The following is a 13,518-nucleotide window of genomic DNA, read 5'->3' on the forward strand; positions in this document are numbered from 1 at the left end:
CAAAAAACACCTTTCTCAGCTCTACAGAACTCCTCAAGAAAGGATGTTGTTGCAGGGCTTGCTGTTGCCCAAAATATTTTACAAATGTGAGGTATTATTACTAGTTAAAATAAAGAGGCATTACCAAGCAAAGGAGAACACAGGAGATCTCTGTTGGGTTCCTTTACATGATTTTCTGATTGGGTCAATACACCTTCCTCCAGAGAGGGGAAATCTGTCACTTTGGTCTCTTCCTCTCTCACATTAAACCTGGTCTTAGGTGTAGTCAAAGTTTGGGAAGAGTCCATTTCTTGAGGAAGACAATCCCAAGATTCTGTTCTCTAAAACAATAGTTTCAAAAGAAAGCATGCTAAGTCATTATTGAGTTAAGATACATATTAATATTTAGGCTAGAATGTCCATTCACAAAGCATATCGTTTCTAATTTGATGACATTCAAATGAAGTCAAATCAAAATGGTTTGGAAAAAGGAAAGGTATTTTTTTCCATTTTTCGTAATATTAAGTACCTGTTAAATCTCTTCCCTGTACTACCTACCTTTTAAAATCACTGTCATACTTTAAGAATTAGTTCTGGTCATTAAAACAACAAATTTGATTGTGCATGATTAAATTTTATGACTTGATTACATTAAGAGAGAAAAAATATTTTCCAAACCTAAAGCTACAATATTCTCATTTTACCAAATTCTTACTATGCTAGTTTCTAATGGACTCTTAGCTCCTTTTAGTATATTTTTTCCCAATATTTAGAAGCTTTATTGTTGAATTTCAGTCCCCACTATCCCAAAAAATGAATACAGATGATCCCAGTAAATAACATGGAATCTTATCTAGTGTATTTCTATGCTGTTACAATATCTCTGTGCCCTTTTTAGTAATACATTGTGAAGCAGATTTGCATTTAAGAACAGAAAAAGAAAAAAATTAGAAAAAAGAAATTTTAAAGATATATATATGCAAAACACAGGCCCAAAATCTGATTTCTAATTCTGCAAAACATAACATTACCATGAAACGCCTCTCAATTTTTGTACTTGTCTTTTGATAAACCAGTAACAAATAATTCATGGACTGGCAACAATACACAGACCACACTATGTAGCAGGTTGAATTAAATACTAATGATAACCAGTTTTATAGGCATTTTCCTTATAAATTTGGTATTAATAGTTGAGTTCTTCCTATTATGCCATAAAAGTGTCTTTTATTTGCATATTTAACTAACCTGATTAAGAATAAAGCATAAATTTGATTGTTATAAAATTTTTCCCAATTAAATCCAATAAGGTATATCAATAAATTTCTTTATATCTCACACTCTTATAAGGTAGTTTAGGTTTTTAATCATATTTGCTAGTATTATCCTTAACATTTTCACAATAGTCATAAGATTAATCAAGATTTTAGACAGCTTTGCCTTGTTTTCTAACCTTGCTCCATAACTTGGTTCTATATTTATTATTTACAAGGAAATTGAATTTTCCTTAAAAATATGAAAGAGTTCATCAATGAATCCATTAAGGCCAGAAACCTTTTTGATAGCTGGTACTATTCTAACATTCTCAATTTCCTCCCCAGTAGCATTAGTCTACCTCTATACTTCTATATGTTTGCATGAAAATCTTTCATTAAAGCTTTTTTTTTTGACTAGATTAGAAATGTAACCACTTTTTCTTCTTGAATTTACTATATTTTCTAAGAATTATTTCCATTTTTTCTTTACTATACTTCCAATGTGCAGTTTTTTATGTATCTGAAATTTTCATTAAATAATAAATTCATTTGGTTGCACATTTACTTATTTAAATATAAAGATGAGAAGATGACATATTCATAGTAACCTATGCTTAGATGTAAATGTATTGATTTTCATTGTTTTTAGTCTATTACTAAACTTTTCTTTGATCCACTTGAATATTTTTAAGAGAACATGTATTTTTTTATTCCTAAATGACCCAAATTCCATACAAGGATGTATTACAATTTAGAAAGATTTTCACAAATATTTTAAAAAAAGACTTTTTTCTCTTGAGTCATTGTCACTATCTAAAATTCATTAATCAACTGCTTTTTCAGAAGTTTAAAAACAAAAATACACAACTATTCATTACCTAGTACCAGTTATTTAAACATACAAATGCAAACAGAAAAAAAATTTTGAGAGAAACATCCTAAAACTTAGCACTACTCATTTATGGCTTGTGAGATTATAGAACAATAGAATTTTGATATTAAAAAATGTTTCGACACTACGTGATTTGCACATCAAAAACATCTTTACAGATACATCACCCAAAGCAGTGAGAGTGAAGGCAAAAATAAACAGCTGGGACTACATCAAATTAAAGAGCTTCTGCACAGCAAAAGAGACAATAACAAAAACAAAGAGAAACCCCACCAACTGGGAGAACATTTTTGCACACAACACTAATGATAAAGGACTGATCACAAAAATCTGCAAAGAGCTGATGAGACTCAACAACAACAAAGAAAATAACCCAGTCAAAAAATGGGCAGAAGAGCTAAAAAGAAACTTCTCTGAAGAGGAAATGCAAATGGCCAACAGGCATATGAAAAAATGTTCAACATCACTTGCAATCAGGGAAATGCAAATCAAAACTACCATGAGATACCATCTTACACCAGTGAGAATGGCACATATTAAAAAACTAGCAACAACAAATGTTGGTGAGGGTGTAGAGAAAAAGGAACTCTCCTGCACTGTTGGTGGGAGTGCAAACTGGTCCAACCACTATGGAGAGCTGTATGGAGATTTCTTGACCTACTAAACATAGAGCTTCCATATGATCCAGCAATTCCACTCCTAGGTATTTACCCAAAGGACACAGAAACATCAATTCCAAAGAACACCTGCACCCCTATGTTTATAGAAGCACTGTTTACAATAGCTAAGCTTTGGAAACAGCCCAAATGCCCAAAAATAGATGACTGGATCAAGAAGATGTGGTACATATATACCATGGAATATTACTCAGCATTCAAAAAAGATAAACACATGCAATTTGCAGCAACATGGATGGCACTGGAAGGGATCATGCTCAGCGAAATAAGCCAAAAAGAAAGAGAAAAATACCGGATGGTTTCACTCATAGCAGGAATCTAGAAAACTTAAATAAGGGACCAGGAAAATGAATAACTATAAGAAAGTGAAAATCACAATCAACAAAAAACTATGAACCAGAGACACTTTTTGGGGGGCGGGGGGCGGGAGGGGAGGGATTGGGGTCAGAATGGGGGGGTTGCAATTGTATGGGGAATATAAAAATAAAATTTATTATACAAAAAAAGTTTTGATCTTTTCTACAGTTAATAAATAAGTCAAATTTATATCATCAATTTGCTATTAGAAACATGTTTTGAGTTGATTTTTGTGTATGGTGTGAGGTAGTAGTCAAGCTTCATTCTTTTGCATGTCGCAACCCAGTTTTCCCAGCACCATTTCTTGAACAAACTTTCTTTGCTCCAATGCATATTCTTTGCTCCTTTTGTCAATTAGTTGACCATAAATCTGTGGGTTTACTTCTGGATTTTCTATTTGATTCCATTGGTCTGTGTGTCTGTTCTTGTTCCAATACCATGCAGTTTTGATGATTATGGCTTTGTAGTATAGTTTGAAGTCTGGGAGTGTGATGCCTCCATTCCCTTCTTTTATTTTTTTCAGGAGGGCTTTGGCTATTCGGGGTTTTTGGTGATTCCATATGAATTTCATCAATAATTGCTCTATTTCTTTGAAGAATGACATTGAAATTTTTATTGGAATAGCATTGAATCTGTATATTGCTTTTGGTAGGATGGCCATTTTAATAATGCCTATTCTTCCAATCCATGAGTAGGGGATGTCTTTCCATTTCTTTGTGTCTTCTTCTATTTCTTTTAACAGTGTTTTATAGTTTTCTTTGTATAGGTCCATAATTTACCTTTTGTTAGATTTATTCCCAAGTATTTGATTTTTTTTTTTGTTTCGATAATAAAAGGGATGGTTTTCTTGATTTCTTCTTCTTCAGATTTATTGTTTGTGCATAGGAAGGCTACTGACTTTTGCATGTTGATTTTGTATCCTGCCACTTTACTGAACTGATTGATGGAGTTGAATTAGTTTTTCTGTGGAGTTTTTGGGGTTCTCTATGTATATTATCATATCATCTGCAAATAGTGATAGTTTGACTTCTTCTTTTCCTATTTGGATTCCTTGTATGTCTTTCTCTTGTCTTATTGCTCTGGCTAGGACTTCCAGTATTATATTGAAAAGCAGTGGTGAGAGTGGACATCCTTGTCTTGTTCCAGATCTTCATGGAAATGCTTTCAGCTTTTCACCATTGAGAATGATACTGGCTGTTGGCTTGTCATATAAGGCCTTTATGATGTTGAGGTATGTTCCTTGTATCCCAAGAATTTCAAGGGCTTTTATCATGAATGGTTGTTGCACTTTGTCGAAAGCTTTCTCAGCATCTATTGATATTATCATATAGTTTTTATCTTTCTTTTTGTTGATGTGTTGGATAACGTTGCTTGATTTTCAGATGTTGAACCATCCTTGTGTCCCTGGAATGAATCCTACTTGGTCGTGGTGAATTATCTTATGGATACATTGTTGGATTCGGATGGCTAAAATTTTATTGAGGATTTTTGCATCAGTGTTCATTAGGGAGATTGGCCTGTAGTTTTCCTTTTTTGTGTTGGCCTTGTTCGGTTTTGGTATTAGTGTAATGTTGGCTTCATAGAACGTGTTTGGTATTGTCCCTTCCTTCTCAATTTTTTGGAAGAGTTTGTGAAGGATAGGCACTAATTCATCTCTGAATATTTGGTAGAATTCATTTGTAAATCCATCAGGTCCTGGGCTTTTGTTTTTGGGGAGGTGTTTTTTTTTTTTTTTTTTTATAGAGGCATGTTTTATTTATTTATTTGTTTGTTTTGTTTATACATGCACTGGGTACAGTCAGAAGCGCGGGAGGGTGAGAGAATTCACCAGAGCCAGAGCAGGGAGCAGAGCAGGCAGAAGGACCGAAGTACACTGCTGAGGGGAGCAGCGGGTGGCAGGAGAGGTCAGCGCGCCATGTGGGACCCTCCTCTGGTGGCCGGGGAGCAGCTGGGGATGGAACCGGTGCCGCAGAGGCTGCAGGCAGCTTCGCAACCCAGTGCTCAACCGCTGCGCCACCAGGGAGGCCCTGTTTTTGGGGAGGTTTTTGATTACCATTTCAATTTCGCTGCTTGTAATTGGTCTGTTTAGGTGTTCTATTTCTTCTTTATCTAGCTTTGGGTGACACCATACACAAAAACCAACTCAAAATGGATTAAAGAACTAGACATAAGACCTGAAACCATAAAATACATAGAAGGAAATATAGGCGAAACACTACATGATATGCACATCAAAGACAACTTTACAGACACATCACCCAAAGCAGTGATAGTGAAGGCAAAGATAAACAGCTGGGACTACATCAAATTAAAAAGCTTCTGCACAGCAAAAGAGACAATAACAAAAACAAAGAGTAACCCCACCGACTGGGAGAACATTTTTGCACACAACACTAATGATAAAGGACTGATCACAAAAAACTACAAAGAGCTGATGAGACTCAACAACAACAAAGAAAATAATCCTGTCAAAAAATGGGCAGAAGAACTAAAAAGAAACTTCTCTGAAGAGGAAATGCAAATGGCCAACAGGCATATGAAAAAATGTTCAACATCACTTGCAATCAGGGAAATGCAAATCAAAACTACCATGAGATACCATCTTACACCAGTGAGAATGGCACATATTAAAAAAAACTAGCAACAACAAATGTTGGCGAGGGTGTGGAGAAAAAGGAACTCTTCTGCACTGTTGGTGGGAGTGCAAACTGGTCCAACCACTATGGAGAGCTGTGTGGAGATTTCTTGGCCTACTAAACATAGAGCTTCCATATGATCCAGCAATTCCACTCCTAGGTATTTACCCAAAGGACACAGAAACATCAATTCCAAAGAACACCTGCACCCCTATGTTTATAGCAGCACTGTTTACAATAGCTAAGCTTTGGAAACAACCCAAATGCCCAAAAATAGATGACTGGATCAAGAAGATGTGGTATATATACACCATGGAATATTACTCAGCATTCACAAAAGATAAACACATGCAATTTGCAGCAACATGGATGGCGCTGGAAGGGATCATGCTCAGCGAAATAAGCCAGAAAGAAAAAGAAAAATACCGGATGGTCTCACTCATAGCAGGAATCTAGAAAAATTAAATAAGGGACCAGGAAAATGAATCACTATAAGAAAGTGAAAATCAAAATCAACAAAAAAACTATGAACCAGAGACACCCTATGGGGGGTGGGGTTCGGGGAGGGGAGGAATTGGGGTCAAAATAAGGGGGTTGCAATTGTATGGGGAATATAAAAATAAAATTTATTTGAAAAAAAAAGAAAAAGAAACATGTTTTGTACATTTTTGATATTAGAAATAAAATAAGAAAACTATGAAATTTCAATTTCTTCTTTTGAGAGTACTTCATTCCATAGAGGAGAGTGGGCTATGAAGTATTTTAAAGCCAGAGAATCCAGGGCCTCCCCGGTGGTGCAGCGGTTGAGCGCTGGGTTGCGAAGCTGCCCGCGGCCTCTGCAGCGCCGGTTCGATCCCCGGCTGCTCCCCGGCCACCGGAGGAGGGTCCCACATGGCGCGCGGACCTCTCCTGCCGCCCGCTGCTCCCCTCAGCAGTGTACTTCGGTCCTTCTGCCTGCTCTGCTCCCCGCTCTGGCTCTGGTGAATTCTCTCACTCTCCCGTGCTTCTGACTGTACCCAGTGCTTGTATAAATAAATAAAAATAAATCTTTAAAAAAAAAAAATAAATAAAGCCAGAGAATCCAATCCTTCTGTGATTCTACAGTAAAACCTTAGTCCCTGACTCATCTTACAATCCCTCTGATTTGACCAAGATTTGAATCTGGCCCATAATTTATTCTTCACCACTGGTAAGGACCTATCCATTTGTTCTCCTGGTCATCCTCTGACTTCCACAGACCACTTACTCTACTGTAACTTCTCAACCGCAATCATTCTTTAACTTTATGAAGACAACTATCCTATCACATTTATACCTTCCATCATTCCTTTCTTTGCTGTATTTCCCTCTTTACCTATCTGAGAGTTCATAGCTACCTATATAATCAATGGTTTACAAACATCTTTAACTTTCTTGCTAGTTCATTTCTGGCTGAACATTTTCCTTCTCTGAATTCCATTTATATCTAAGCATACAGCAGCACATTTCAGAAAGAAGCACGCATTCAGACTTTTTTTTTTTAAAGATTTTATTTATTCATTTATATAAGCACTGGGTACAGTCAGAAGCTTGGGAGGGTGAGAGAATTCACCAGAGCCAGAGCGAGGAACAGAACAGGCAGACTGACGAAATACACTGCTGAGGGGAGCAGTGGGTGGCAGTAGAGGTCTGGGCGCCATGTGGGACCCTCGCCGGTGGCTGGGGATGGAACTGGTGCTGCAGAGGCTGCGAGCAGCTTCGCAGCCCAGCACTCAACCTCTGTGCCACCAGGGGAGACCCCAGACTGTTTTTTTCTTTAAACTGATGACTGAAACTCAAGTGCACTCAGTTGTGCCTGGAAATTATACTACATATTCTTGGTGATCTCACTACTAAAACTCTGAACTCCCTCTGGACTACTGAACTCTCTCATTTTCAACTGATAATATCATCTCCTACTTCAGTAAGTGAATATAAGGAGATGAAACTAGCTTATCATCCTACCAACAGATCCAGAATCCATTATCTACCTTGATTTTTATCTTATTACCAAAAAAACCTCAACCTATCAAAAGTTTTCCCATCTAATTCCATTCCCCCCATTGGTTTGTCTTCCTATATGTAACTCTTCTACTTTCCTTCAACCATTTTTCCCTCTATGGAATTATTCTTCTCCCCATGGAAACATTGTCTTATAACTCCCCATCATAAAATAAATTTTAGAAAACACCTCTTTTCTTTCTGCATGTTTTGTTAAGTTTCTATCACACAATGTCTCTTTGTATTACAATACCCTTCTAAATCAAGATTAAAAAAGCCCTCAAATTGGGCCTCCCCAGTGGTGCAGCGGGTTGAGCACAGCGCTGTGAAGCTGTCCATAGCCTCTGTAGTGCAGGTTCGATTCCCCGGCCAGCCAGGTAGATACCTACATGGCATGACAGACCTCTCCTGCCTCGCCTGCTGCTACGCCTCAGCAGTGCCTTTGGTCTGTCTGCCTGTTCTGTTCCCCACTTTGTCTCTGGTGAAACCTCTCACCCTCTCATGCCTCTGGCCTATTCCCCAGTTCTTGCAAAAATAAAAATAAATATTAAAAAAAAAAAGCCCTCAAATTTCTGAATATTTTTGACAGATGTCAGCAGGGATAACAAATAAAGCGACTAAATAAAAACAAATTTTGAGGGCAAATCAATTAAACCTCACCAAAAAAGTTATGCAGTAATTAACAGTGTCAAGTGCTATTTATTGCACGCCAGGATGAAGACAGAAAAGTGTTCACTGTATTTAGCTAATAAATGCTGTTGGCGACATCTGCTTTCAGAATTGAAGTCAGAACACAAAATAAACCACAATAAACCAAAAAAAACGCTGTCTGTGGATTACAGGAACTCAATATTGTTAAGATGTTGATTCTCTCTAAACTGATTTATAGACTCAAGACAATCTTAATCAAAATTGGGCAGACTTCTCAAATAGAAACTGAAAGAAATTCAAAAAATCTAGCATAAACAAAGCCATTTCTAAAGACGGAAAAGTGGGATAACTCAGACTATCTGATGTCAAAACCGTAGAGTAATGCAAAAAGTTATGTCGAAATGATACACATATAAGTCAATAGAATAGAGAATACAAAAAAAGATGTCAAGGAATCCACTAGAGAAAAAGACTATTTTCAGCAAAAGAGATAACAATAAATATTCTTATATAAAGGGAAAAAAAAAGAAACTGGACCCTTATTTCATAACATATACAAAAGTCAACTCAAAATAGATCATAGACACACACACCACAAACACCCCAGTCATGAAACATTTGGTAATGTTTGGAGACATTTTAGATGGTTACAATTGTGAGAATATTACTGATTTAAAAAAAAAAAACCCACAGGATGAAAAAATGAGAACATGATAGATAATATACCCAGAATGAGTTAAAATTACAAAAAAAAAAAAAAAAAAAACCACCTGACAATAATAAGAGCTGCCAAGGATTCAAAGCAACCAGAACTCACATACATACTGGAGAATACAAAATGCTAGTCACTTTGGAAAATAGTTTGGCACTTTCTTATCTTACAAATATTATTACCAGATCAGTCAGCAATCCTATTCCTAGGTATTTACTCAAGTGAAAACCATATTGTCTATTAAAAACCTGGGCCTCCCCGGTGGCGCAGCGGTTGAGCGCTGGGTTGCGAAGCTGCCCATGGCCTCCGCGGTGCCGGTTCAATCCCCGGCTGCTCCCCGGCCACCGGAGGAGGGTCCCACATGGTGCGCAGACCTCTCCTGCCGCCCGCTGCTCCCCTCAGCAGTGTACTTCGGTCCTTCTGCCTGCTCTGCTCCCCGCTCTGGATCTGGTGAATTCTCTCACCCTCCCGCACTTCTGACTGTGCCCAGTGCATGTATAAACAAAAAACAAACAAACAAATAAATAAATAAATAAAACATGCCTCTATTAAAAAAAAAATAAATAAAAAATAAAAATAAAAACCTGTATATGAATGGAATGCTACTCCATAATAAAAAATTTAAAAGAACAAACTATTGGTTCATACAAACACATGAATCTCAAAAGCATGTGCCAAGTAAAAGAAGTCAGATTCAAAAGTCTAAAAAAACTATAGGGACAGAAATCAGATCATTGGTTCCCAAGGTCTAGCAATAAGAAAGATAACTGACTACACAAACGGGTAAAAGAACTTCGTTGGGGTGATAGCAACCTTGTATATAACAAATCAAATGTGGTATAAAGCTCATCACACAGTACACCAAAAATGAAGTTTGCTACATTTAAAGTATACCTCAATAAATCATTATTTTTAATGAGTAAGGTATCAGGAAATAGACAAATTTTTGAAAATGTTCTTAATAGGGTAGCAGAATATTAAAAATGGAGTAGTAATTGAAGGGAAGGAGAGGATGAGACATTGGTATCAAGCTGCTACAGATGAGAAGGTCTAGACTGTGAACATGCATTGAGAGGGAATAGAAGAAAGTTGAGAGGGCAAATATAAGAAAAGACACCTACGGGTTGGATCAAATATCTAAGAATTTCATGCATAAGATAAGACAAAATAGGCTGACGTGAAAGAAACTAAGAGAAGATACTATAGCAAGGGCTGTAGCTTTCAGTGAATAAAAAGGTAATTCAGATAACAGAAACAAGGATGAATGAGCAGAATAACCAGAAGGTGAAAAGAATTATAAAGTGGCATAAATTTCTAAGGAATTATGAGGAATCCAGAAGAAAGGCAGAAATGAAAATATACAGAATCCACCCAAGGCTTGTATTTTATAAGACAAGAACAAAAGAAAGACATCTATTTTCAGACTTTGCTCTACCATAAACATGCCCTCAAAGAATATTAAATAACTCAGGGAGGCCTCCTGGTGCTTACCACAGTCTGTTTTTTATACTGACTGTATAGAGAGAGGAGGCAAAGTAAACCTACCCTATATAAACTCCAGCCAGGCCCTTTGGCTGGCCTGTATTATGAATGGGGGTACATGTTTGTTTGGTTAAACATTATTCTGGGTATGCCTGGCTGAGATTAACTTTAGACCCATAGACAGAGTAAAGCAGACTGCCCTTTCCAATGTGGGTAGGTCTTATGTAATCCATTAAAGGATTGAACAGCAAAACAGACAATGCAAGAATCTACTCTCTGCATGCTTGTCTTCAAGCTGAGATACCAGTCTTCTCTTGCCTCCAGACCCAGAGGAAGAGTTAAACTTATACATCAGCTGTTCTGTTCCTGGGCATTCAAATTTGGACTACAACTTACACCACAGGTATTCCTGGTCCTAGGCCTTCAGAGTCACACTGGAACTATATTATCAGCTTTACTAGCCTCCAAGTTGCAGATACTGTGAACTCTCAATCTCTATAATCATATGAGCCAATTCCTTTTAATATATATATACATACAGATGTATTGACATAGGTATGTATGTATATGTCTTCTACTGGCTCAATTTTTCTGGAGAACCTTTCTAAAATACCAACTGTTTCTGACATTAAAATATATGCAAAAAATAGGGGCCTCCCCGGTGGCGCAGCGGTTGAGCGCTGGGTTGCGAAGCGGCCCGCGGCCTCTGCGGCGCCGGTTCGATCCCCGGCTGCTCCCCGGCCACCTGAGGAGGGTCCCACATGGCGCGCAGACCTCTCCTGCCGCCCGCTGCTCCCCTCAGCAGTGTACTTCGGTCCTTCAGCCTGCTCTGCTCCCCGCTCTGGCTCTGGTGAATTCTCTCACCCTCTCGTGCTTCTGACTGTACCCAGTGCATGTATAAACCAAACAAACAAACAAATAATAAATAAATAAATAAATAAATAATATATGCAAAAAATATAAAAAACAATGCCACTCATCCAAATAGTATTTTTTATTTTGGAAAACAGTCATTTTTCACTTTAAAATATATTATTTATGTTACTTGTAATGAATTATTTTAAAATAAATTTTATATGATTTTAAAATTATAATATTTTAATGTTTTAATTTCTAATAAGCAAAATATTGATGTAGATATAGATATTGATATAGTCTATCAAAGTATCAAATGATTTTGAAGAATATACAGGAGTCCTACAGGACGGTAGGGAGGGGTATAGAAAATGAACTAGTATATAAATAAGGTTGTTAAAGATCTATCAGAAAAACAGATTACAGTAATTCGTAATTCATCTTTCCATTCTTTACAGCTGAATCAGAATTTCTCATGCTGTTTATCAACGGAGTTTGCCAGTTAAACAAGACATACCTGATCACCCCTATAGCCCCACTGAGCTTTTTTTTCCAAACGGACCACATTAGTATCAAAAATCTGCATTCCACTATTGTCTTGACAGACACTATTGTCTTGTTGCCATACATGATGGGTCAATGGTACAACCTGAAAATCAAAAGCAGATTTAAATAGAGTAGCAACACAATCACTGTGATTATACAATAAAACCTAACAACTTATAAAATATTTTGACATTTATAATAACCTTTTGACTTCAAAAACACTGTCCAAGTTATTACCTTCCCTTTAAAAAAAAGGGACTGAGGTTATCAGTTAGGAACTCATCATACTTTCCAATAAACCACAGCAATCTCTTTAATTTCCTATACCCCAGAGGTAAAAGAAACAAACATAAAAGAGCAAGTTATTTGTTTTAAAAACTTAGTCAGGCTTGTTTTGTGAAGTCAGGGGTTGAAGCAAGACTCTCCATTATGTGAAAGGAGACAATACTTATGACTGCTGCCCAAGGCTGAAACAATGCAAATGGAAACGATCACAGGCAATCAAACAAAAATTATCTAAATCAACTCACCCACTAGATTCTGGGAATAATTCCTGAGAGTTTCAACAATAGTCCTGGAGAACAGTAACCCAAATATTCTAATATAAGACCTCCTTCTAAAGAAGCAGCCACAAGGGACATGGCAGAGACAACCCCAAAAGTACCAGGTAGAGTAGGTGCAATGAAAGACAAAACAAAATAGCACTCTGCTAAAAATGAGATTACAAACTACAGTTTCAAAAGACTTTAAAATAAGAACATCTCAGATCCTTAAAGAGATAAAGACAGTGCCCATAAAAACTCATCTTCCCAACCCCCTACATGTGCCTGAGCTTCAAGGAAAATCTGCAGAATTTAGAGTTGGATTCAGCCAAAGGATTAGTTGATAGCTGGGACTTCTGGGAGAGCATCACTGGAAAAGTCTATCTTGACCCACCTTGATCAGATGGCGATTACAGATCACTATTTCCACTGGAGCAGCTACAGCACTGAAGGAGGCACATATGTATAGCAATCTGCAACACCAGCATCCACAGCACACACAGGGAAGGCAGGACTCTCAGGAAGCCCCCATCCCATCCTACACCAAGATGATTCATGACCCAGTCACTCTAACTAGAGACACAGATTCAGCCAACACCAGAAAGCACAGTATTCAAGGCCAAGACCATAAGAAATACCCTATGAACTATAATTCTGACTCAACACAGTTGCAGTAGGAATGGAAAAGAAAGCTTTCTAGCTTATAACATAAAAATAATCACAGACTACCAAACAGAATGTAGAGGGAGAGGAATTCATGCCAACCATTAGATCAAGACAAAACTGGGGGGGGGGGGGGGGGATTCTATTTCAAAAGTTCTAACTAAATTTCCAGAAAAATAATTCAAAGCAATAGTCTTAGGATGCTTAGTGAAATTAAGAGAACAGTGAATGAGCAACATGAGAGATAAAAC

The 13,518-nt window shown here is 37.2% G+C and overlaps 1 protein-coding gene across 1 annotated transcript in view; it reads right to left on the reverse strand.

The window, feature by feature from the left end:
- ALMS1 (ALMS1 centrosome and basal body associated protein) overlaps positions 1 to 13,518 on the reverse strand; it is a gene marked incomplete at both ends in the record, with an annotated part of 137,681 nt that overhangs the window by 112,028 nt on the left and 12,135 nt on the right. Inside the window, 2 exon segments of the mRNA XM_084234837.1 lie at positions 125 to 320; positions 12,034 to 12,165. Coding sequence (XP_084090963.1) covers positions 125 to 320; positions 12,034 to 12,165 — 328 coding nt within the window.

Source organism: Talpa europaea, assembly GCF_964194135.1.
Source record: "Talpa europaea genome assembly, chromosome: 6".
In the NCBI taxonomy this organism is placed as follows: domain Eukaryota; kingdom Metazoa; phylum Chordata; class Mammalia; order Eulipotyphla; family Talpidae; genus Talpa; species Talpa europaea.